This window comes from Xenopus tropicalis, chromosome 10 (assembly GCF_000004195.4).
Source record: "Xenopus tropicalis strain Nigerian chromosome 10, UCB_Xtro_10.0, whole genome shotgun sequence".
Lineage (NCBI taxonomy): Eukaryota > Metazoa > Chordata > Amphibia > Anura > Pipidae > Xenopus > Xenopus tropicalis.
In genome coordinates, this window is record NC_030686.2 from 42,573,611 (window position 1) to 42,600,782 (window position 27,172).

General features: G+C 45.0%; 1 protein-coding gene across 6 annotated transcripts; it reads right to left on the reverse strand.

Moving 5' to 3' along the window:
* Positions 1 to 744: 744 nt before the first annotated feature.
* Positions 745 to 27,172, reverse strand: st3gal2.2 (ST3 beta-galactoside alpha-2,3-sialyltransferase 2, gene 2). 6 transcript variants are annotated; one of them, XM_012971579.2, is made up of 7 exons: positions 19,492 to 19,608; positions 10,003 to 10,748; positions 4,440 to 4,633; positions 3,450 to 3,629; positions 2,141 to 2,186; positions 1,733 to 1,852; positions 745 to 1,006 (listed from the first exon to the last, which is right to left on the reverse strand). In XM_012971579.2, the coding sequence occupies exons 2-7, from the start codon at positions 10,291 to 10,293 to the stop codon at positions 839 to 841; spliced, it is 999 nt and encodes a 332-aa protein (XP_012827033.1). In that variant the 5' UTR covers positions 10,294 to 10,748; positions 19,492 to 19,608; the 3' UTR covers positions 745 to 838.

Consider the following 27,172-nt stretch of genomic DNA (forward strand, 5'->3'; position numbering starts at 1 on the left):
GGGGAGATTTGGGGTGAGTGCTTATTTGTGCCCTGGGTACCCCTGGAACTATCGCAGGGTGACTGTTACCCCAATGTTTCTATATATCTGTAACCTTGTTATGGGCTAAGGGGGCCCAGCCTGAAGGCCAGTTAGGGGGGATTTGGGGTGAGTGCTTATTTGTACCCTGGGTACCCCTGGAACTATAGCAGGGTGACTGTTACCCCAATGTTTCTATATATCACAGCCCATTAGTAGTGAAGATCTGTGCCTCTGTAACATTTCATGGGAGCTCAAAAGTGAGTTTCACAATTTAATTAATTAATTAGCCCTGTAGCATCAGCTTTTATAACAAACGAGCCTCCATTTTCTGCTTGATGATTTCCCACAACGATTAAGCTCAGCTTTTCAACTCAGAGCCCATTGAGCATGTGCAATGCCACGGACACACAAAAGCTGCTGCTATACCACTCTACTGGTACAGTAAAGTTTCTAAATAAAATAAAAAGCTTTTCTAGCCATATTCATATTTAGGCTTTAGCACTGCTTGATGTCCTTGTGGAGTGGGGCTATAAAATATGAAACTGTAGCTGCCCTTTAAACTGGTCAAGTGCAGGAGCCTTCTTTTGCCCCTGGCCAATGCCATTATCATACTTTGCAGAACAGGAAATTAAGGAAATAGTGGGAATCCATCAGCTTCTGAACTCCAGGTCATCAGCTTTGCGACCACCAACTGAATTTGGCACAAAGAATAGCACCAACATGGAAGTTCCATTTCTGTATTTATTAGCAAAGTACAAAAAAAAAGTACCAAAATATAACATTCCTTCTGCTTTTTTGGTTCTGGAAACATTCAGGTTCATTTGTACAATTTTAGCCTTCCCTCTTCCGCTAATTTAGCTATGAGATCAGACTCAAACTCAGCGTTGTGCACTCCTGTCCAGCGAAACGCCCCCGCAAACCTGTTCCTTTCCCAGTAGTGGTGCCAGTTGCCATGTTGGTCAGCGCCAAAGCCGAACACAGATATCTAGGGGAATTGGAATATAAAAGTGGTCACTTGAGATTCCATTTAAGTTTGAGCACAAATTAAAAGCTTTGATAATCCATAATGCATAGTGAAGCTAAAGCAGGTCATGTGGAATCGATATCTTTGATATTAAAATAAGATAGTTCATAATGTACAGATATGTTTGATGGTAGAAGTAAGACAGTCAAGAGAAATTGATACGTTTGATGGGATAGCTAAAATAGCTCATACGACATACAATATATTTGACATTAGAGCTGATACATTTTGATCATATAGCCAAGATATGGGAAAAAGAGAAAAGATATGTTTGATGTGATAGCTAAAACAGTTCAGAGGAATTAATATGTTTGATGGAATAGCTAAAATAAATCATATATTTGACAGTAGAGCTAACAGTTAATATGTATAAGAGATGTTTGATCATATAGCTAGGATAGCTCATAGGGAAAGGATATGTTTGATGGGATAGCTAAAAGAGCTCATAGGATGTATATATTTTACAGTAGAGCTAATACAGTTTATATGGAATATATATGTTTGATGGGATAGCTAAAAGAGCTCATAGGACGTATATATTTGACAGTAGAGCTAATACAGTTTATATGGAATATATGTTTAATTGGATAGCTAAAACAGCTCATAAGACACAGATGTATTTAATGGTAGAGCTAAGACAGCCCACATGACATAGATATGTTTGACGGTATCATAGTCTATTCTCACCTCATCGCAGATATGTAAAGCAAAGACCAGGGCCAGCATGCCAGTAGATGGATATTTCCCATGATGGTTAGTCCAGTTATCATTGACATATTTAAAAAAAGAGGGGTTAAATATCAACACCTAAAGAAAGAGAAACGTGACATAAGAAAATAAACTCCAATGGACATTCCAAACTAATACTGTATATAAAGAGGTTTTGTGTTAATGCCTGCAGTGCTTGGATGTAATATATATTCTGTACTTGTTTCCCACTGGAGATTGGGGGTTAATGAAATTTCAGAAATTAATTTAAAAACTATTGTTCAATATTAAACATCAGTACAAGTCATCTGGGGGATATAGGTAACCTTTATGGTGTTTAGTCCCCCTCTGCTGTCATAACGCTGGCTATAAAACCATAGCAATTACCTTATCTTTATCAGCCTTGATAAACTTCTTCACTCTTGTGTAGGTGCTGAAAGGGAAAGGCCGACAGTTAGTATGTGTGTATGGTTGGTATCCCCACCCCCTGCCATTCTTTTGGTTCCACTACCAACCTACAGTATAAGGCGCTCCTCTCTATGCACCCAGTAATACTACTTACTGATATCTGCAATCCCATACCCCGTGTTGGCAGGACTAGTGCTCTAGAGACCCACTGTGGGTGACATGGTGTGTGCCCACTCCTGCCCATAATGGGCCACTATGGTGGGGAACCAAACCACTCCACTGCCAGAGGGATTTTTTAAACAAATTAATTCCCGATACCAGGAAAAGGGTAAATGATAGGAGAGGGAGCATTCACAAAATAAAGCTGGCCATACCCTTTAAGATCTGCTCGTTTAGTGAAGTGATCTTTCCACCGATATGCCAAACATCGCAAACAGATCCCATCAGAGTGAAAACTGCATCAATAAGCTGATGCGGTTCCCAATCCAACGGGAAAATCAAACCTTTTACAGACTATTTAATAAAAGCTAAGTATGAAGCACAAAATGTATGGTATATTGGTGGAAGATACGCTCGTTTGGTGAGCAGATCTTAAAGGGTATGGCCAGCTTTATTTCTCCTATCATTTACCCTTTCCTGGTACCAGCCTCCTGTGCCCAATGGTGCCGTACAAATTAAAGAGAAACATAGCAAGCTTGATTCTATGGCATCACAATAATGATTCCTTCATGCCAGTGCAGCAGATTACAGTTAATGTGGCTGTTTCACAAGTGCAAGCTTATAAAATATAATATTGTAAGGAATGTATAAACATCCTGTGCTGGGTACAACCCCACGCATTCCTGTAATCACTGCTAAGGATATCAGCTACATGGCCGTAGCTTGGCCGTGGGTGGGGAGCAGTGGAGTCTGTTAGGGGGCAGTACAAGTAATATAAGGCAAAGTATTACAAGGCATTATCTGAATTCTGTATAAAATCAGTGGTTATATACTTTTTTTTATCGGTGATGTCACAACCGATGGCTTAATATCTGTGTGGGAACGCTTTAGTTATGGTGCAACATGCAGCTCTCCAGTTGTTATTGAACTACAGCTCCCATCAAAATGATAGATGTTGTAGTTCAGTAACAGCTGGAGGCATATCAATTCTGCATTGTGTACCCCATGGCCATTACCCCTAACATACATATGTGCCTCCTGCCACCTAGGTATCAACTGACATTGATCTGTGAATACTCTTTTTCAGCCTAGCACTGGGCACCCCCATATAGATACAAGCCACACTTACTAGGTGACCTCTCCAGTTGTCAGCGCACTGGTGATCCACTTGAGGTCCTGCAGTTTGAACGGGATCAGCACCAAGTGGACACCTGGTTGGACGTGGACGGCACTCTCTGGATACATGAAGTGATGGGTTGTTTTGGAACCCACGTCTTTTTCAAAGCCATAGGTACGTGCCCCGTTCATTCTGAAATGGAAGATAAAAGTCTATATTTGCCTAATGTTCTTTAAAATGTTACTCTTGCTTTCCTTGAATCCAGTATGGTTTGGATTAGGTTCCCAAGCTTTTTTAGTTCCTGGGGTACCAGATAAGGGCTGTGATTGGCTATTTGGTAGCCCCTATGTGGACTGGCAGCCTACAGGAAGCTCTGTTTGGCAGTACAGCTGGTTTTTATGCAACCGTAACTTGCCCCCAAGCCAGGAATTCAAAAATAAGCACCTGCTTTGAGGCCACTGGGAGCAACATCCAATGGGTTGGGGAGCAACATGTTGCCCCTGAGCCACTAAATAGGGATTACTGGATTAGAGAAATAGATTTTTGTTGTAAGAAGAAAATAAAAGGGCAAGTATAGGGGTATAAAAAACAGGTGCAAAATGTGCTCCAATTCTGGTAACCCATAGCAACAGCCCCTACCTACAGATATAAATGCAGCAAGGAATGGAATGCCGTCCTTTAGCAGTTAGGCAGGTTTTATACAGACAAAAAAAGATTGAACTTGATGGATGTATGTCTTTTTTTCAAGTTAGTATGGTAGGTATACGCTTTCAAGTTATTATGGGTATTCTTTGCAGTCTAAGTGACTGCAACTCTTATTCATAAATGTGGTATATTTTTCCTTAAAAATTACCGCACTGAAGATATTTTTTATGAAAGCCTGGGGCCACATTGGCTCCTCAATCCCAGACTCACCGCAGAGCAAAGACACAAGCTAATTAAATTACCACACTCCCAAGGAGCCTTTTTGTTTAAAGAGTTGCCTATAGGCACATTACTCACCTGAAAATGAGTCCGTGGGAATCTATGTTTTTCCCATGCCGGGATCCTTTCAGGTTGCCAGAATTCCCAACAACAGCACATCGCCTGCAAGGCCGGTTGTCCTGCTCCTCGTACAGGTTTTTTGTAGGTATCACCTTGAAGGTCTGCTCCAGCACCTTCTGAATGTCACTGCCATTGTTCCTGCCTTGGAGCCTCTAGAAAGCAAAAGCAGATGTCCCTTGTCATTTCCATGTGGCGTAGGTTACATTGTAGGGTTGGCATGGCAAAGGCCTTGCTGCAAATGGTGCAAACTAGAATGTTCACTTATCCGTTTGATCAACTATGCTAGGCAGAGAAGAAATATTTTTAAACTGCCGATGACTTGCTCAAGATAATGTTAGAATTCATGAAAACCAGCCAAAATAGTAATCTGAAATGGTATAAAGGTGCCCACAATAATGGCGGCTGCTGTCTTGGCTTCTCTACCTATTTGGAAAGCCTCTACTTGCCCAGTGTTCAGGCCTAAATGAGTTACATGGTTCCCCAGTATAAACAGATTGTTGGCCTGAGGACCTAACATTCAGATCCAACCTGACCAAACAAATCTCTATAAATGATTCTTTAATCCAACATTTGAAACATTTTTGAGACCTGCTTGAGCATCACACCTCTTGTGCAGAAAGTCAGATAACAACATTTTGTTCATTATTTATTAACTCAGTAGATTCTTTCTCACTTAAAGCAGATTAAGTTGTAATGGAAGCCGCCCCGTTCACCAGCAATCAAGTAATGAGGTGACAGAGCTGCCCGGGATTAAAGAAGAGCAGTAAGTGGCAATATAACAATATAATGATTATGTGATACTCTAGTGTACTAATGCTATAATATAACTAGTGCACCGCTGCGACCCGGCTTGTGATTTATTACTGACTTATATTTCCATTCTGCATATTACTAACCAAGAACTGTAACTGCAGCCTGGGTTTTAGGGCCCATCACCCAAGCCAACAAATAGCAGGATATCGTCACAGCAAACCATGAACTAACACAGAGCCACCATAGGCTGTATTATCTTGTTATACATATAAAAAGACTAGAACAAGAACTCTGGGTATGAATTAAGAGGCCGGGCATTAAGGGACATGACAGTGGCAGAAGTACATGTTACTGGACCCCAGAGAAAATTAATATTAGGGGCCCCCATATTGTCAACAGGTCAGGGCTGGAACTAGGGGTAGGCAGAATAGGACCTGCCTAGGGTACAGTGATGGTGGGGCGCCAGGCATGTACCTCTCCTGCCTACCCCTAGTCCGCCCTCCCTTGTCTCCACCACTTTACATTGTGCGGTGTGTGTGTCCCACAATGTCACAGTCCATGCACACATGTGGGGGGTAAGGGTGCAGGGGCTAGGTGGCTGGCGTTGCTTCCCAGCTAGAGTTTAGGATGTTGTTGGATGTATCCAGGTGCATTCCAGGGTGTGCCCAAAAGCCTCCTAAAATTCACCAACGGGAGACTGTAATCTCTGATCCTGCCCCAGTCTGCCTGCCGGTACATGCTATACTTTAATGCTTACCTGGCATGTTGGTGCTGGTACTGTGGGTACCCTCATCTGCTCTTAAACCATCTTTATTCATCCTGTGCACTTACACAAATAGCCCAAATGATGCCAGAACAAAGTCCATGTATCATAATAAGGAAAAAGTGGGACACTACTGTGGCAATAAATAATTGTGCTTGGTTTTTCTTTCCAAACAAGCACATGGCATTATGGATTTTACTTTGGTTCAGCTGAAAGCAGGGCATAATCCTTCTTAAAGGGGAACTCCAGCCATTCCAGCACTGATACAGCTGGGGTGTTTGCTACAGAAATCCAACTATAGTTTATATAAATACCCCGCTGTGTAGCCCCGGGGGCAGCCATTCATGCACCGGTACAGCTGGGGTGTTTGCTACAGAAACCCTACTTTAGTTTATATAAATACCCTGCTGTGTAGCCCCGGGGGCAGCCATTCCTGCACTGGTACAGCTGGGGTGTTTGCTACAGAAACCCTACTATAGTTTATATAAATACCCTGCTGTGTAGCCCCGGGGGCAGCCATTCCTTCACTGGTACAGCTGGGGTGTTTGCTACAGAAACCCTACTATAGTTTATATAAATACCCCGCTGTGTAGCCCCGGGGGCAGCCATTCCTGCACCGGTACAGCTGGGGTGTTTGCTACAGAAACCCTACTATAGTTTATATAAATACCCCGCTGTGTAGCCCCGGGGGCAGCCATTCCTGCACCGGTACAGCTGGGGTGTTTGCTACAGAAACCCTACTATAGTTTATATAAATACCCTGCTGTGTAGCCCCGGGGGCAGCCATTTATGCACTGGTACAGCTGAGGTGTTTGCTACAGAAACCCTACTATAGTTTATATAAATACCCCGCTGTGTAGCCCCGGGGGCAGCCATTCCTGCACTGGTACAGCTGGGGTGTTTGCTGCAGAAACCCTACTATAGTTTATATAAATACCCCGCTGTGTAGCCCCGGGGGCAGCCGTTCCTGAACCGGTACAGCTGGGGTGTTTGCTGCAGAAACCCTACTATAGTTTATATAAATACCCTGCTGTGTAGCCCCGGGGGCAGCCATTCCTGCCCTGGTACAGCTGGGGTGTTTGCTGCAGAAACCCTACTATAGTTTATATAAATACCCCGCTGTGTAGCCCCGGGGGCAGCCGTTCCTGAACCGGTACAGCTGGGGTGTTTGCTGCAGAAACCCTACTATAGTTTATATAAATACCCTGCTGTGTAGCCCCGGGGGCAGCCATTCCTGCCCCGGTACAGCTGGGGTGTTTGCTACAGAAACCCTACTATAGTTTATATAAATACCCCGCTGTGTAGCCCCGGGGGCAGCCATTCCTGCACTGGTACAGCTGGGGTGTTTGCTACAGAAACCCTACTATAGTTTATATAAATACCCCGCTGTGTAGCCCCGGGGGCAGCTATTCCTGCACTGGTACAGCTGGGGTGTTTGCTACAGAAACCCTACTATAGTTTATATAAATACCCCGCTGTGTAGCCCCGGGGGCAGCCATTCCTGCACTGGTACAGCTGGGGTGTTTGCTGCAGAAACCCTACTATAGTTTATATAAATACCCCGCTGTGTAGCCCCGGGGGCAGCCGTTCCTGAACCGGTACAGCTGGGGTGTTTGCTGCAGAAACCCTACTATAGTTTATATAAATACCCTGCTGTGTAGCCCCGGGGGCAGCCATTCCTGCCCCGGTACAGCTGGGGTGTTTGCTACAGAAACCCTACTATAGTTTATATAAATACCCCGCTGTGTAGCCCTGGGGGCAGTCATTCCTGCACTGGTACAGCTGGGGTGTTTGCTACGAAATAAATACAGCAGGGTATTTATATAAACTATAGTAGGGTTTCTGTAGCAAACACCCCAGCTGTACCAATTCCAATTTATCAACATCAATGTTTTAGTCCCTCCTCCCCTACCAGGATTTCAAATGATGCAGAAAGAGAATTGTTTTGCAGCTGGATTGGTCACTGCCAGGCAATAACTGCTTACAGGGCAGTAGAAGATCAGTGCTTGGAATCTTCATGGTCATTAAGAGTGCTGCAGGGGAAAACTGTGCTCAGCCATAATGGCTCCGTATGCTGCAATAATAATAAAAACATCCTTTGGTCACTCCAAACTCCCCTTGGGATCTGTACAAAGTCCTCAGAGTATTCTGTTCTATTTTTGCACTTAATGCAGTGTTCTAGGCCTCTTTAATCATTAAGCACCTCATTTCTTTTGAACCCCATCCACAGATTTGCCTTCCAGAGTAACTGCTCACTCACTGTCATTTTCCAGGGCCCCGCAGAGCTGACAGCCAAGCCCAACTCCTGCTCAGCCCATTAAGCACATTTACTCTCTCTCCTGCCATGATGGTGTGACATCTGTACAGATTTAATAAGCCGGCCTGGGAAATTCACTCGCTCCAGGCTTTCTATTTTGCACTGAGCGCACTGTAAGGATATTTTTTAAGCTGTATATGAAATGTAATATTTAAAACAACCATAAATCTGCCCCTTTCTTGGGATTTATCAGGAATGAACATTTGCTGTCTATTATTTAAAGGTAAAATATACCCCCTCCCCTTTTGACAGCTCATTCAGATGGGTTTATAAAGGAAAGGTGCAGAAACACTCTCCAGAAATAAATAGAATTTTTATTTTTTTACACAGACATAGCTGATCCCACAGAATGATAATCTGCCTGTGCTTTTTGGGACCAGTTTCCCACACACTTATGCAGTGGGGCTCATTTATTAACATTGGGCAAATTTGCCCGTGGGCAGTAACCCATAGCAACCAACTAAGAATTAGCTTTTTTCACCCAGCTGCAGGTAAAGGTGCCCATACACCTTCAGATCCGCTCGCTTGGCGATGTCGAATCCAGGCTAATTCGATCGTTTGGCCCTGGGGTCAAACGATCGAATTATAACGACAGGTATAGGAAAAGTCGGTCCGGGGGCTGCATCAACGAGCCGATGCGGTCCCCGATACAAATAGATTTTCTAACCTGCCCGATCGATATCTGCCCCATTTCAGGCCAGATATCGGTCCGGCAGGCATGTCGGTAGTGCCCATACACGGGCCGATTAGCTGCTGAATTGGTCTAAGGGACCCATATCGGCAGCTAGAATAGGCCCGTGTATGGGCACCTTAAAACAATGAATGCAACAATTTGATTGGTTGCCATGGGTTACTGCCCATGGGCAAATTTGCCCAATGTTGATAAATGACCCCCACTATGTCTTAAGGTGGCAATAAATGGACAGATTTAAGCTGCCTGTTGAGGTCCTTCAGACTGATTCAGCAGCTTATCGTCCTGTGTCCCGACAATCCAGACTCCCTGATCGATATCAAGCTGAAAATCGGCCAGATGTTGATAGGGTGGGATTGATTTTTTTCCATCAGATCTGGGACCACATCAGCACATTGACATGGCCCTTGCTCCTCCTAAGGTAGGCATTTTGGGGGGGAAAAACCCACAACGGATCTTATAGTGTATGGCTACCTTAACAGTCACTCTGTCACCTTGTTCTATTGTGAAGTGATGGATTCTGGGACTTGTAGAGTATCTTTGTACTCACCCACTATGGAAAGCAGAGTCCCAGAATCCATCCTTTCACAATGGTACAAGGTGAGGGAAGGGCCTTGCATTATACTACTGTGACCCCAAGGGGCTTGGGAAAAGGGTTTGTGCAAATATCATGGTTTCATTTAAATCTGTGGAACCAGGTATCTCTGTGTAAAAAAGAAATAGATTTATTTAAGTTCAGAAAGTGTTTTTTCACCTACTCTACATAACCCAATTGAGTTCATTTTAAAAAATGGGGGTTATTTTCCCCGTAATGATACAATATCCTGACAACTAGGGTCGAACTAGAATGTGCGGGGCCGCCACAGGGGGCAGGGATCAGGTCTGGGTTGGCGGGGCCCACAGGGGACATAAGTACTGTTTGGTCATCAGTACAACCTGGGGGCCACATAAGGGCAAGTTTGAGCAAACGGGTATCTAAGAGCTTGGACTGCCTTACCAGCCACCATTTCTTCACATGATCTGGCATCTCTTGTTCCTTCCCGAGAAGTAAGGGCTCTACTGTCTCATTAAAACGTTTCTCAAAAAATTCAGTCTGCTTCCGCTTCTCTTGCCTGCAGCGGCCACACACGCACCCCTGATTGTCAGTGGTCTCCACCCTCTCCACTGGGCTGGAATATTCCATGAAGAAGGAGAGATAGATCAAGAAGAACACTAAAAACAGCACAGGTGGAACCCACGTGATCCTCCGGTGATGGAGAAATCGGCAGCAGAAACGAGGGCAATTCATGCTTAGCTGTGTCCTTGGTCGACCCCGTCCAGCAGAAAGGTAATTACATTTGTCACAGCCTGGATTCCTTGGGGATCATTTTCTCCATGAATTCTCCAAGCAGTTTATTACAATATAGAACAACCAATATGGTTTTGTCCGAATTTAATAGCTCCTCTTTACTACTTCCTGACCCAAGGGCTGAACAAGACAAACGATGGGAGAATTTTCTGAGCTTTGGAGCAGAGTAGAAGTTCCTTGGGTGATCAGGTCAGCTCTCTTGGGGTTCTTGCATTCTTTTGCTTTGTTACCACACGTTGCAATACGTACTCATTCCTTCTACCTGGGGTGCAGCCGGCACTTAATAATTAGGAATTGTTATGTCCTTATGATAAATCCAGAGCAACCTTTACATCCTCCTTTATTTAGAACACATTTATACAAACATGATCGCCTCTTGGTCTTGCAATGTTTTCCTATAAAATAAAGGGGAATAGAAACAAATCAATACACTTTATCTAACAAGACAATGTCCTTCATCTGTCCCTTAAAGGTCCCCATCCCCATACCTACGGGTGGGCGATATTGGGGAGCTTGAAGTTAAAGCGATTGGATTATGTAGGCGGCAATGTTGCAGTCGGTTCGGGGACCGCATCAACGAGCAGATGCGGTCCCCGATCCGACTGGATTTTCTAACCTGGCCGACCGATAGCAGGCCAGATATCGGTCGGCCAGCCCGCTCATTTCTGCCCCTACACAGGCAGATAAGCTGCCGAATCGGTCCAAGGGACCCATATCGGCAGCTACAATCTGCCCGTGTATGGGGACCTTAACTTTCAATGCCATCTGGTTGCAGCTCATTTATAAACACTGGGCAAATTTACACCTGGGCAGTAACCCATAGTAACCAATCAGTGACTAGCTTTTTTTTCAGCCAGCTGCAAGTTGAACAAACTTATGATTGGTTGCCATGGGTTACTGTCCAGGTGTATATTTGCCCAGTGTTTATAAATTACCCCAATTTGACTCCAGCAACTGAAAAGACTGGCTCACTTTCTTTAGGCCCCACCCATTCAGGTATGCAAATAAATACTACATCAAGAGACCGTGTACGATAAGGTAAAGTAAACTAGGATAATGTATTTAAAAATATAATGTGCTTCAGGTTAAATTTTAGTATGTTATAAAACGGCCTATTCTTAGCATGTTTCCAATTGGTCTTCTTTTTATATATATATATATATATATATAAATATATTTTTTTATAGTTTTTGAATTATTTTGCCTTGCTCTTCTGACATGTGATGCTACAATATTATTGTTACTTTGTATTACTTATTTTTATATTTAGGCTCTCCTCTATTCATATTCCTGTCTCTCTTTCAAACCGCTGCCTTGTCGCTAGGTTCAGTTTGACCCTAGCAACCAGATAGCTGCTGACATTCCAAACTTGAGAGCTGCTTAACAAAAAAAAGCTGAATAATTAAAAAACAACAAATAATAAAAAATGAAGACCAATTGGAAATCTTCTCAAATTAACACTAAAAGTTAAATTAAAGGCTAACCACCCCTTTAATACCATGATCCTTTCAGGTCAGGTGTGGCAGGGAAAGATGTGACATTTATAAATGCAGATGCAGTGGGGAGGCAGGTATTCCGAGTCCAGACGCGGAGTGGGTATAGGGGTGGGGTTTGCCTTGGATGCCCAGAACCATAGATTCAGCATCAATTTCTTAAGCAAACAGGGAAACTGAAGCTACTCCATGTTTGGTCCTTGCAAGGTAGATAAATATATTCCCATAGCACAGAAAAGCCCCCATGCATAATGGACTCCTACTGACAAAACAGTCATAACAAATATGATTGGGTGAGGGGGTTATACCGGTAATCCAATTATCTACCTCGCAAGGAACAAACATGGAAAAGCTTCAGTTTACCTGTTTAGCTCAAGAAATAACAATAGATTTTAAAACCAATAATAGGCAAGAGTGTGTGTAAGCCAAGTTCATTGCACTCATGCTGGACATGGGATTATATTGTCCCTTTAGAAACACTGCAATACCAAATTATTATTGTTTTAAACTAGAAAAAAACCTAGGTATAATATGCTGTGCGGAACAAAATTGGAGCCTAGGAATTAAATAACATATAGGCAGAGGTATATAGGCAGAATCTATATATATTTATATAATATGGTGGGAAAACAGACATGAAAAGAAAGGCATTTACTCACTGGAAGGTGCAGGGACGGCACAACCATCAGTTCAGGTAAGAGGAAAATGTGTTTGTGTTCCCCTTTAGCCCCTACGGTGCTCTTATCGGTGACATCATAGGGATTATGGGACGCTGGGGCAGCAACATTGTGCTGACAGATAATCTTAATGCCAAAATGGATTACATATCTCTGTGGATAAGCGCTATATGCATGCTTTTAATGACTCATTAACAAGGGGGGGGGTATGTAGTTCCAGGAAGAGACTCATCGCTGGCAAAGGGGCAATAAAAACCCTGTGATTGCCTGTTACCCAATCAATTGAGCATGCAATAGTGTTCAAAGGCTACAGGATTTGTGTTATTTGTTGGACTAAACCATTGAGGACTGAGGAACAATCATCCTCACACCTGCCGTATAATGAAATCCTCCTTATCCAAAAGCACGAGACACGCAGCAAGGGAGGCAATGTCACTCTTACGTGTGTGGGTGCTGGCACTAAGGGCACATGTTGCGGACAGTAAGCACCACAACTACCTTTCCGAAGGGGCATATGTGCAAAAAGGGGTAATTATGTGAAGTTGCCCATGGCTGTACCCATACATGCAATGCTAAGGTATTTTCAGGAGCTTTGTTGCCCGGGGGGGGGGGGGCATCAAGGTGTATGAGGTCTACATCAATGGCATCAGCTAGGTTAGAAGACACTAATTTGATCCACAAAAGGGTCTCCTTATGATCCAGTTGACCTTAATAAGCCAGCAAAAGGGTGGCCAGCTTATACCCTGCAATGGTAAAATTCCTGTGCTTGCTTCATTAAAGTGACATTAGTTTATATAAATAAGCTAGCCATGGGTGCAGCCATTCAAACTAGAGAAAAGGAGAACACAGGTTACATAGTAGATATCAGATAAAACTGAGCTATAGAGCTGATGTGCTATCTGCTATATAACCTGTGTCTTTTCGCCTTTTTTCAATTTGAATGGCTGCCCCCATGGCCCCACAGCAGCTTATTTATATACACAGTTGTACTTCACCTTTATAACCCCCACCAGCTTTCCAGCACTTAGTCCTTGTTCAGTTTGCCCTGTTCACTGGTTGCTAGGGTTCCGGTCACCCTCACTTTCTAGCTCCCACCACCGGCAGCTGGGCACAATTTCAGGTTATGGGGGAGGAACAGACAGATAAATAATTACACAGAAATAAGGATGAAGAATATCTTCCCATTGGTGCAATCATGCTACCAGCTTGGAAAGACCAGGCAATATCCAGTGTTGGACTGGGCCGGTGGGACACCTGAGAAAAACTTGGTGAGCCATGCCAACCCAGGCCCTTCCACCTTGACTGCCCCTCTTCCAGGCAAGATCCAATCACAATGCCAAATTAATAAATAGAAGAACTGTTAACCCTCCTTATTTGTTTCGCATGGAGGGCCCTTAAAGTCACACTCCCAGTGGACCCCGGACACCCCAGTCGGACTGTGAGACTAGGCAACTTGCAGTGCCCTAAATGCTGCAGAACTACAACCCCCAGCATCCATAGATCTGAGAGCTGAGCTACTGGAGGTGCAGTGAGTCACAAAGCCGCAACATTCTCCCTTCAGCAAATAAAAAAACGCTTATTGCAAATATAAATTTCCCCTACTGCTAAGAATACAATGAATATCGCAGTGGTTTAAATCAGACTAAATGCTCCCTGTTCCATAATAACCCATGCCCCATCTCTCCTCCAGCTTCTTATTAAATCTGACTCCCTCGCCGATTATTTCCCAGACAGACAGGCTGCAACTTTGCCAACTTTGCCTTTGATTCTACTTTTATTACAGGCATCCTCCTCCTTCTCCTCCTCCTCCCTGGGTGTTATTAAGCCGTACAGGAACTTGCAGGCATTATACAAATCAATTAAGCCCCTTAGAGCTTTCCCAGACTTGGTGTCTCCTGTTGCCAGAGGACATATACCCATGTACTAAGCGGGCACAGTAGTGCTATGTACATACCGTGCTACCCACGGCAGCTCCCCTTCTGTGCGGGCATCAAGTTAACTAATAACAGGCAGTGTTTTTATTGATTCAGAGCTATAAACTTGTGTTTCTAACGCCAGGGTCACAAGAGATAAGGCTTGCAGTCAATGACTCTACTATCAGCTGGCTCTGATATCAAGTGCTGGACATAAGCCAGGACTCCTGCTTTCTGTGGGTGTCACTAGGAACATGGCGCCTGTAGCATCCCGCAAAAAAAAAAAAGAAGGGAACACTACGCACTACATCCAATGCACCCTACTGGCTTTAGGTTGGAAGACCTAGAGGAAACCCACAGATTCATGGGAAAACACAAAGTACACACAGAGTGTGACCTGGAGTGGTTTGCATTGTTTCTATGGGGTGGGGAGCCAGTGCTATGTGTAGTCTGTGTGGCATGCCCCATAGTAAACAATGAGACCAACTGTGGTGCATTGAACATAGCCAGCTATAAGTATGAAGTACAGGTCCTAGCTCAACCATAGAGGCAAATGAAGGGATACATATAAGACATTGTTGGGGAGTATATGCCTAACGTTACACTATACACCCTTAGCAGAACCGGTTGATAAATGGTTAAAAGGAAGCCAGCTGCATTCTGGTTTTGCCAAACCTATTGGTATGGTATATAAAGCCCCCCTGGTGGAAGCCCTCCAGTTTTAGCTATAGCAGCCTGGGCTTAATATTTAGCTTCAAAATAAATTCATTTAAAAATAAAAAGTACAGCAAATACACATAAATGTGACATTTCTCCCACTTCTTACTCCAAGGTATTATTTACCCTTTAAATACCAGTGTCGGCTGCATTATTCATGCTGTTTGCACAGAGAGGAGTAACTGAATCTGCAGAAGATTACTTTGCAGTGCCGGAGAATGCAGGCAGGCCCCCTTACATAGCAACAGGAAGAAAACTGATTCTGAACTACAACTCCCAATAATCCTCACAAGGATGATTGAAAAGAAAAAAAAAGCAGGTGCAGGGAAAGGGCTGCCTATAATTAAGCAAAGGGAAAGTAAAACTCATGCACAGCTATATAGATTGCCCCACAGCCTGTGAGTGGAAGTGGTGAGTTGTCCAGTTTAAATCCCAGCTCACCTGTGTTATGATATAGGCTCTGCCTTGGTGTGCATCCTTCCTCATGGTGTCCCTTGGCAAAAGTGCCCAATACACATGCAGAAGAGAGGTGCTCCCTGCCCAACTGCCTCCTCTTCTCCTGGGAAGAGAGTGCTCAGCAGCACCCAGGCAGGACAATCCAGTAATTGCCCTGTCTTGCCTTGTACAGAATGTGTAGCCCTGGGGGCAGCAGCAGCAGAAACCTGAGCAGAGCAGGGAGACAGAGCGACTAACTGGGGACTTGTGCTGCCAGATAGGGAGGGCTGGGAGGCTGGCAGTTAGGAAGGAAGGGAGGGAGGGGAGGCACTCTATAGGAAGCCAAGTGCTCATTCTACCCCATGCTCTTTGTAGCCTGTAATTCTTAGCTAAAGGAGAACATCCCCTGCTGATTATATGCTGAACCCAGTTCTTCCCCCTTGGTAAGGCAGTAGCCGGGGTGGGGGGAAAGACTCATGCTAGAGTGGGTATTGAAGGCTATGTTTGGTTCCTTTGCTGTACAAAATATGATCAAGGATTAAAGTATGCTGGGAGGTGTAGTCCAGCAACATCTGGGGAAGTGTCCAGAGCCGGAACATGGTGTACTGGTTATGTGCCTTGGGTCTCCCAGTTACACCCAGGCACTGCCTCTACTGCCTGCCCCTAGTGCCAGCCCTGTATGGAACTTCCCACTAATACCCCACCCCCCCCAGGGAACAAGAGCATTGTGAGCTCTGTGGGGGTATTAAAGGCTATGCAGAGTTTGGTCTATTACGCTTGGGTTCTGCCGCTCAGCAGTTTTTCAGCATATGATCTAGGATTAAAGCATGCTGGGAGTTGTAGTCCAACAACATTTGGGGAAACCAATGGTCCTTAGGAAAACATCCTACCCTGATTGTATGCCTTGCTGGAACTTTATATGCAAAAGGGTTGCCACCTGTCTGGTTTTCCAAAGAGCTGTCTGGATCAAAACCTTCTGTCTGTTTCCCAGGGTTGTAAAACCAGACAAAATGCCAACCAGTTGTGGGCATGTGATGTCATAGCCCAGCCCACCAATGAATGTCACTGGCCTCCTCCTGACATCATGACTCTGCCTCCAGTGTAAACAGAAAACTCCTCTGACAATATGGCCCTGCCCCAATGTAACAGCCCACCCCCTGACATTATGGCTCTGCCCCCAATGTAACAGAACACCCCTCCGACATTATGGCACTGCCCTCAATGTAACAGCCTGCCCCCTAACATTATGGCTCTGCCCCCTGTTTAAACAGCCCACCCCTGACATTATGGCTTTGCTCCCTGTTTAAACAGCCTACCCCCTGACATTATGGCTTTGCCCCCTGTTTAAACAGCTCACCCCCTGACATTATGGCTTTGCCCCCTGTTTAAACAGCTCACCCCCTGACATTATGGCTTTGCCCCCTGTTTAAACAACCCACCCCCTGACATTATGGCTCTGCCCCCTGTTTAAACACCCCACCCCCTGACATTATGGCTGTGCCCCCTGTTTAAACAGCCCACCCCCTGACATCATGGCTCTGCCCCCAGTGTAAACAGCCCACCCCCTGACATCATTGCACAGGCCCCTTTGGCTAGCAAAAATGGCAACTCTAATGTGGCACTATAGGCCAACCCAGTGACTTGCCACCACACACCACCCCAAGCTCCAGCACGCGCCTCTGCTGCGCACCCCTATTTCCAACCCTGTATGGAACAGGGCAATTGTCCAGTAGATAAGGGGGTCCCAGTTCTTCCTTAATAATCCACTTCCTTGCTGTGGTGCAACAGTGTAACATATTAGCCGGGCCTGAATAAACACCCATATCTAGTTATTCCTAGTCATATTCTTTGTTAAGAAAAGGAAATCATTGTGATATTGTCAGACAGCTAAAGCCACCACATGGGGACCCATGATTTAACACCCTAATCTTGAAAGTAGTTTTATATATATATATATATATATATATATATATATATATATATAAAACACTCATGCACACCTATATATATATATATATAAATATATATATGTATGTATTGTTTGGAATGTAGGAATGTATAGGGCTACACATAACCCTATGTAAGTACCAAAATATCCCATATAACGGCTCCATGCTGAACTGCCTCCTCCCTCAGGTAAACGAGCTAATGTCAGAGACACCTGTTCTACTGATGGACTCACCTGTGCTGGGGGTGTGGCTAATGGGCAGTCACCTGGTCTGGGAGTAACACCCCACAGTGTGATGAAAGAAGAAATCTCCATATCTCACTCTTCTGATACAGGTACAATATATATATCTTTATTTATGAACCTTTTCAGTCTCTGGGCATATAGTTAACTATATATATGTATATACATAGCTAGATACACACGTGTGTTACATTGCTATTGAAACCATGTATACTCTTAGTGAAACTGTTGTTTACATATGGTTATTGTGCCTACATTTCCCAGCATCCTTAGTGAGACAATTGCTATTAGTGGATGCTCAGAATCTGGCATAAGGCGGGGACTGGCAAGCAGGCTGTGTGGGGTATTATTATATATAATGGAGCCCCATACGAAGGGCATGTAGGTGCCCCCCTTCCCACCCCCTAACTTGCACCTCATTCAGATGCCACCTGCCCCATGACCCCCTATAGTGTATACTGGTGCCAACTTGTGCTCTGCCCAGGGCAGCGGGGTAACTAGAAGGTATGTGGCCCTACAGTAACATCATTTGGAAACAGACAATGTTTATTAGAATGTATTACACATTTATAAAACACCAACAGATTCAGCAGCGCTGTACAATAAATAGGTGCAGACACAGAACATACAGTTCATATGTCAGAATCTTACCGGGCCTTTAAACAGTCACTTTTATAGTTAAGCCATTTGCCCCTAACTGCTCCCCCTAGACAGCCGTACCTTTAAATAGAACCCCAAATGGGCAAACCGCACTGTGGGTAGAAAATGGCATTTGGCCCTTGTACTCTGCCCTTTGGCTTATTTGGCCACGGTATGTATAAATGTAGCCTTATTCTTATCACACAGACTGTGTAAATCATTTACTTACCCCCCCCCATTCCATACTTCTGCCACATTTATTTCCCCACTATTCAGACTCCTCACTCCCAGCTGATTTTGTTCTGCTTCCTCACCTTCCCTAGATCCCCTTATATCCAACATGCCAGTGGGGCAGCTTTTGGCTGCTTTCCCTGCTGCATTGTTTTGGTGCTGGTAAACTACCCCCAGCACAGGTGTGGGACTGGGATACAAAATAGGCCCTGGCATTCCAAGTACCCAGAGGCCCAAACAGCCCCCCCCCCCAGCCCAATAAATAGTGACTGTCTATGGCATCTTACAGCAGCCCCTCTGGCATTTGCCTGAACCCACAGATTGTCAGTCTGGGCCTGGGTCCTGGCATTCCAAGTACCCAGAGGCCCAAACAGCCCCCCCAGCCCAATAAATAGTGACTGTCTATGGCATCTTACAGCAGCCCCTCTGGCATTTGCCTGAACCCACAGATTGCCAGTCTGGGCCTGGGTCCTGGCATTCCAAGTACCCAGAGGCCCAAACAGCCCCCCCAGCCCAATAAATAGTGACTGTCTATGGCACCTTACAGCAGCCCCTCTGGCATTTGCCTGAACCCACAGATTGCCAGTCTGGGCCTGGGTCCTGGCATTCCAAGTACCCAGAGGCCCAAACAGCCCCCCCAGCCCAATAAATAGTGAGTGACTATGGCACCTTACAGCAGCCCCCCTGGCATTTGCCTGAACCCACAGATTGCCAGTCTGGGCCTGGTCCTTGTTGCACTAGGTGCTCCAGACTTGCGCCCAGTCCCCCATGTCAGTACTGACAACATTCCTAATTGAAACATTACAGCAAAACTCACACCTGAGTCACAAATGAATGCTCACCTGCTGATTGGTTGCTATGGATTCTTGCTTTCAGGCAAACTGCATCTCGGTGCAGTTACTGGCAGAGACCAATTGCAATTTTCCTTTTATCTTCCAACTTGCAGTAGATGGATTAAATCTAACAGCTGAGCAGTTGCTAAAGGAAATCCCAGTGGTGCAATTTAATACCTGTGCTGGGAAATTATCCCCACTGGGGCTCATCTGCTAACAATGGCCCAATTTCCAATAGGGCAGTATCCCACAGCAACCAATCAGATGTCTGCTTTCATTGTTCTACCAGCAGCCGACTGAACAGAACTAAACATGTGCCCACTCTCGTTTATTATTATTCTGAGCTGTCTGTCCCCAGTCCTGTTTTTCTTTCTGAATAATGACCGGCACGGCAACGCAGGACAAATTAGCTGAATCATACTGCGGTTGCTTCGGAAGCACAAAATCAGCCAAAACTAATTGGGAAGAGTGCTGAGAGTCAATAGCCGACTGCATTAGCAAGCAATGATGTTATTGATGGCCTGTGACTTGCTTGTCTCACCATTACTCTGCCGGCTATTAGCCGCTCCTCGGGGAGCCACACAGACAGAGCTCCAGTCCTGAATGTGCAGCTTTCTACCTGTTTCAAATAGGAACCATGCAAAATCTGGGAAGGGAAGGGGTTTGCCTTTGCTGGGCACTTAGGGACTCAAGCAGGTAGAAGGGAAGGGGTTTGCCTTTGCTGGGCACTTAGGGACTCAAGAAGGTAGAAGGGAAGGGGTCTGTCTTTGCTGGGCACTTAGGGACTCAAGCAGGTAGAAGGGATGGGTCTGTCTTTGCTGGGCACTTGGGGACTCAAGCAGGTAGAAGGGAAGGGGTCTGTCTTTGCTGGGCACTTAGGGACTCAAGCAGGTAGAAGGGAAGGGGTTTGCCTTTGCTGGGCACTTAGGGACTCAAGCAGGTAGAAGGGATGGGTCTGTCTTTGCTGGGCACTTAGGGACTCAAGCAGGTAGAAGGGAAGGGGTCTGTCTTTGCTGGGCACTTAGGGACTCAAGCAGGTAGAAGGGATGGGTCTGTCTTTGCTGGGCACTTGGGGACTCAAGCAGGTAGAAGGGAAGGGGTCTGTCTTTGCTGGGCACTTAGGGACTCAAGCAGGTAGAAGGGAAGGGGTCTGTCTTTGCTGGGCACTTAGGGACTCAAGCAGGTAGAAGGGATGGGTCTGTCTTTGCTGGGCACTTGGGGACTCAAGCAGGTAGAAGGGAAGGGGTTTGCCTTTGCTGGGCACTTAGGGACTCAAGCAGGTAGAAGGGAAGGGGTCTATCTTTGCTGGGCACTTGGGGACTCAAGCAGGTAGAAGGTATGGGTCTGTCTTTGCTGGGCAGCTGGGGACTCAAGCAGGTAGAAGGGAAGGGGTCTGTCTTTGCTGGGCACTTAGGGACTCAAGCAGGTAGAAGGGAAGGGGTCTGTCTTTGCTGGGCACTTAGGGACTCAAGCAGGTAGAAGGGAAGGGGTTTGCCTTTGCTGGGCACTTGGGGACTCAAGCAGGTAGAAGGTATGGGTCTGTCTTTGCTGGGCACCTGGGGACTCAAGCAGGTAGAAGGGAAGGGGTCTGTCTTTGCTGGGCACTTAGGGACTCAAGCAGGTAGAAGGGAAGGGGTCTGTCTTTGCTGGGCACTTAGGCACTCAAGCAGGTAGAAGGGAAGGGGTCTGTCTTTGCTGGGCACTTGGGGACTCAAGCAGGTAGAAGGGAAGGGGTCTGTCTTTGCTGGGCACTTGGGGACTCAAGCAGGTAGAAGGGAAGGGGTCTGTCTTTGCTGGGCACTTAGGGACTCAAGCAGGTAGAAGGGAAGGGGTCTGTCTTTGCTGGGCACTTAGGGACTCAAGCAGGTAGAAGGGAAGGGGTCTGTCTTTGCTGGGCACTTAGGGACTCAAGCAGGTAGAAGGGAAGGGGTCTGTCTTTGCTGGGCACTTAGGGACTCAAGCAGGTAGAAGGGAAGGGGTCTGTCTTTGCTGGGCACTTAGGGACTCAAGCAGGTAGAAGGGAAGGGGTTTGCCTTTGCTGGGCACTTAGGGACTCAAGCAGGTAGAAGGGAAGGGGTCTGTCTTTGCTGGGCACTTAGGGACTCAAGCAGGTAGAAGGGAAGGGGTCTGTTTTCGCTGGGTTTCTTAAGACTCATTCAGGGATGGCTGAACTGCGTTTCTGTGGAACATTTATCTTTATAAAAAAATCAGATCATATGTTGCAGTCGGATGAGGGTGCGAGTGGCGCAGGGTGAGAGTGAAGAAGGCATGACTGCACTTCTGGAATGTAATGGCAATTTATTTCGCCTTTCCCTGCAGTGCAATTGGTTGGAAAGTTTCCCTGCCAACAAGCGTTTCTTTAGAATTTGGGCCTTGGGCAGAACGAGCCGTTTGTTTATAATTATAGTGCAGAGACGATGAGCAAGAGATCCCTCCATGTGTAATTGCAGGCTGCCCGGTACCGCCTTCCTGCTGACTTTGGATCTCCTTGGTTCTGTTTCTCCCCCATGCATTTTGCACTGGCACGCTAAATATTTCTAATATGTTTAACCCCTCACATCAAGGAGGCCAGCGTGGCTCTAAAACAAAATAAATTGGGCCAATGAGGGTTCTGGGGCAGCATAATAAGTACAGTAAGTATAGCTAGATAGCAGCACTGCCTTGTTGTAACGGTTTATAAACCAGAAACAAAGACATTCCTTTCAGTCTCAGGAACGATGCGGCCAACCCTTTTATTCACATTTGTGCTTAATTTGTACTTGGAAACAAGCCCTGGGGTTCTGATTGGCTGCTGGCTGCACTGTATTACTTGTATAGAAATAAATGTCGCAATGGTGTGTGGTGGCACAGGGGGTGTTCAATAAAGCAATCGGAAATGATTTGTTTGCCTTTCATCTCATTATATAGTAGCAATATTGTTTCACAAACATTGTTAGTGGTTTTATTTGCACAGCGATAGATACTACTGACAGCCTGTAGTGCTGGGGGGGGGGGGGGGGGGTTACATCAAGACCCAGCTGCTATTGGAGGGGAGGCAGTTGTTACACTCCTGATGGGGCAAATGCTAAAGGAGGCAGCTAGCATGTCTGTACCATGTATTAATGTAAATGGTAAGGTAGACCCAATGGCTGCTGGTTGAGCTGGTTGAGCTAGGAGTATAAAGAGCCCTGACAGTTGCACAATTTCAGTATGTTTGTGAAGCTGTGTGTGGCCCGCTGAATATCCCAGTGAGGTGGGAATTTCCAGGCTCCAAAGTCTCCTTTATCATGCAAAAAAAACAATTGGTTGATGGTGACTGACATGACGGCAATCAATTGCATTGCTGAATCTTGTATTAAAGGGTAAATAAATCAATACATTGGTGCAATTTTCCCACCCTCAGAGGAAGCCCATGGCTTGGGCAATACAGTCTGTAAGATTGCAGCCCTGAATTATTTATTAGCCATTAGCCACAGTGGGAAGGCACAGCGTGATCTTTTTTCTTTTTAAAGGGGCCCTCAGTCCAAAAACTGTATTTTTTGCGCAGTGAAAGACATTTCAGATTCTAAGCGACTTTCCAATATACATTGATTTACCATTTGTAATGAGAATGTGACACCACTAAGCAGCCAGCTGATGACATCACTACGCGCCATTTATAAGGGTATATTTACAAGCTGCGCATAACGTTTGTGTAATAAATACATGATATACTATATGAGAGCGTAAAGGCAGCCAGACAGGGGCTGATCAAAGCTTAAAATAGCTGCTTTGTACCTACAGACCTGAATAAATGGCTACAAGTCTGACTCTTTCACTGCACTTCAGCCCACTTCCTGTCTATTGTTGGGAGGTTCAATGCCACTTCCTGTCTATTGTTGGGAGGTTCAATGCCACTTCCTGTCTTGTTTAGTATTTTTATGAGGCTGTAGGCTTTCAATTTGTGAAATCAGTTTAGTGATATTTTTTCCACCACCACAAGTGGTGGAACAACGCCACACCACAAGTTGCGAATGTGCCTTATTTAAAAAGCTTTTTCAGACATTTGCACTGCAAAAAAAAAAATAATTGCATTAAATGCACCAGTCTTGCCCAGCTTTATAAATATAAACATGGGCAGGGCAAATATGTTCACTGTGCCAATGATTTTGCACAACCCAAATTCTCTAAATGACCCCCACTTTGTTTTATGTACGTAACATCTCAATCACTGACAGGCAGGGAGGGGCCATAAACCAGAGTGAGAGTTTGTGCTGATGTTACTGTCTCTTTAAATTTCACCCAGCGTTACATGGACACAGGTTCCATTACTCTCAGTTTCCCTCATTTCCCTCTCACATTTGGTATTTTTTTTTAGTTACTTTTACTTTGAAGGAATAGCCTTGGGTTCTCTGCCCAAAATAATGTACCATTCTAGCCTTTCCAAAATGCATTTATTATATTTATATAATGGTTTTAAAGTTATTAATATAAATCTAATTTCTTGATATTTGTCATTGGGTGACTTACCCCGGGCTGTTCAGGTAAGTAAGGCAACGCAGGGGCACCACAGAGTCTCAGTTGGATTCATATCAGAAGTTAGTCTGGGCCAAGTAGGACATTCACCTTTTGTTCTGGGGCCGCTCCAGTGTTATTGTGGCCTTGGGCTGGGTATCAGTGTTCCGCTCATAGCTGGACTTTATAGCCTAGAGGGGCTCAGGAACAATAAGGTGAATGTCCTGCAATGGCCCGGTACTGATCTCAGTCCAGTTGACAATCTGTGGCCCTGCACAAGCATCACATTTTAGTTGCATGCAGGTAACTAGTAGCAATCTATAAAATGCTACACTCCTGGGGGGAAAAAAATCAAATTAAAGGGCAAGGAAAGCTAAACAGGGCAAGTTTAAATATCCCATTGGCCCTTTGATTTGGTCCTTGCCAAATCCTTTCCCCTCTGACTAATGTATCAGCCTGACACACAACTTGTTTTGCGTTGCTACAGACCTTTTATCTAGTGGGTCCCCTTAGTGATAATGCACAGAACGCAGCCCTCTCATACCCCTTACTGCCCCTGGTATTGCCCCTGGTGCCCCCTAACCTAAACATCTGAATGATTAGGGGGAATAGGTGCTACACAGCTCCCTGCTGGCACCCCTAATTACTACTAACTTTTCAATGTAAAAAACTCAGACCTTTCTTATCGGGGGGATTCTGGGCCCCCGGCCACCCCGAGGTGATGTTTCCATGCCGCCACCCCCCCCCAAACAAGATATTAATTTCTCCTTCTTTTTGGGGTCTCTCTATCGGGAATTCTATAAATTACCTTACAAAACAGCGTGAAAAAAAGGCCACAATAACCATGGACATATTAATGTATTCTACTGTACAGTGCTGCGTACATAAGTACCGCTTTATAAATAAAGTTATACATACATGTGTAGTTGCCTTTGGCAACACATTGTGATATTTAACAAATAAATATTTCCCCTAAGTATATTTTGTATATTTTCTACAACTTTTAATATGATCATAAAACATGTTTGACTTTAGGTTAAATCTTCAGCCTTATATAATTAAATACTATAATTTTGGTCATTTGTGCATTTTGGCTGTTACAATAAAGTAAAAATACATTATTATAATATATGTATATAGTGGCTGTGCTGAGCTTTTAGGAGATTTGGAAATGCTCTCAGAGTTACCAGGAGCAGATTTTTGCTGTTCATGTTCTTTATATTTCCACACACACAGCAGCTCAGAATATGAAATGTTACGCGTGTCACTTCCTGTTGTGCCCTGTGTTGTGTGGTAACCAGGAAGTGATACTGAAAATGGCATCTGCTTTTCCCCCGCTCCTTTTTGTGAGACCCTTAATGGTGTGGTTTGACCTTCAAGCCTTTGACCAGGGCCAGCATTTAGTTAGGGGCCCCCTTTAGCTTGTGAAACAAGAGATGTAGGTAATGTTGGTGTCATTTCATTTAGTCAGGCCTGGACTGGCAATCTGTGGGTTCAGGCAAATGCCAGAGGGGCTGCTGTAAGATGCCATAGACACTCACTATTTATTGGGCTGGGGGCTGTTTGGGCCTCTGGGTACTTGGAATGCAAGGGCCCAGTCCCAGACTGGCAATCTGTGGGTTCCGGCAAATGCCAGAGGGGCTGCTGTAAGATGCCATAGACACTCACTATTTATTGGGCTGGGGGCTGTTTGGGCCTCTGGGTACTTGGAATGCAAGGGCCCAGTCCCAGACTGGCAATCTGTGGGTTCCGGCAAATGCCAGAGGGGCTGCTGTAAGATGCCATAGTCACTCACTATTTATTGGGCTGGGGGGGCTGTTTGGGCCTCTGGGTACTTGGAATGCCAGGACCCAGGCCCAGACTGGCAATCTGTGGGTTCCGGCAAATGCCAGAGGGGCTGCTGTAAGATGCCATAGTCACTCACTATTTATTGGGCTGGGGGGGCTGTTTGGGCCTCTGGGTACTTGGAATGCAAGGGCCCAGTCCCAGACTGGCAATCTGTGGGTTCAGGCAAATGCCAGAGGGGCTGCTGTATGCCCTGGCATTCCAAGTACCCAGAGGCCCAAACAGCCCCCCCCAGCCCAATAAATAGTGAGTGTCTGTGGCATCTTACAGCAGCCCCTCTGGCATTTGCCTGAACCCCCAGATTGCCAGTCTGGGCCTGGTCCCTGCAGTGCATTTAGTTTACATAACCTTTCTTTAATGTCAATAAGAAACAAAGTGTAGTTTCCAGGCAGCAGGGCCTCCTTGGACAAACAAGGCTGAGCTTAATGGTTCTGCGGCTTTTCTTAACTTCCCTTCTTGTCAAACTATTCAAGGCTTATGGCACATGTGGTGCTTTCCCCACTGGCTGTGCCACCTTGCACTGTATATCAATGAAATCCCCCCGACACCTCTGGTACAGATTTCTGTCTGATTCCTCCCCATAGCAGCAGTGTCGGGGGGTTCAGTTAAATCACTTTGGCTTTATATTTGCTGAAGTTCTTTTTGTATGGGAAAAGCCTGAAAAGCTGGTTTTGAAATTGTGTCCCTGGAGAATTGTGGGACACTTGGCAGTCATTGATCTGCTGCAGTTCCGCCACTGGTGTGGCTCTAACACTATATATATATATATATATATATATATACATCCTGATAACGGTCTGAGTATGTGACCTAAATGTTCATGTGCTGGGCTCCTTTTTGCTTTGTGTGTGTGTGTGTGTGTGTGTATATATATATATATATATATATATATATATATATATATATACACACACAGAGTAAATAAATGACTCCCTATTGTAAAATAAGGATATTATAATAATATAATAGTCACAGTATATTATTAATATAATAGTCACAGTATATTATAATAATATAATAGTCATAGTATAAGCCCATAATCCATGATCATATAAAAGCACGAGGCCGACATGAGTTCTAATATCCTCATATTTTAAGTTCAAGTGATCATGTGACAGAAATTACTCCATTAACGATATCATTTACAGGATATTCATGGCTTTTGTGTATTTTATATATATGTATATGGGTTTGTATTTCCATCGCACTACTTGTACACACAGTGTTCTACCCTTCTCCTGTGTGACCAGGATCAGCCATAACAAGGCAATGTGATTAACCCTGCGATACTCATGCATGTATAATCCCTCTGCCCATAGAGGTCCTTACCTTACTGGCTCGCTGGGGGGTATCGCTCTGGCAGGCAGAACCT

Coding starts and splice junctions, on each gene's coding strand:
- st3gal2.2 (XM_012971579.2), bottom strand. CDS start 10,293: ATGAATTGCCCTCGTTTCTGCTGCCGATTTCTCCATCACCGGAGGATC. Junction 3,630..4,439: donor TCCCACGGACTCATTTTCAG/GTGAGTAATGTG, acceptor CTTCCATTTCAG/AATGAACGGGGCACGTACCT. Junction 2,187..3,449: donor ACAACTGGAGAGGTCACCTA/GTAAGTGTGGCT, acceptor TTTCCCTTTCAG/CACCTACACAAGAGTGAAGA.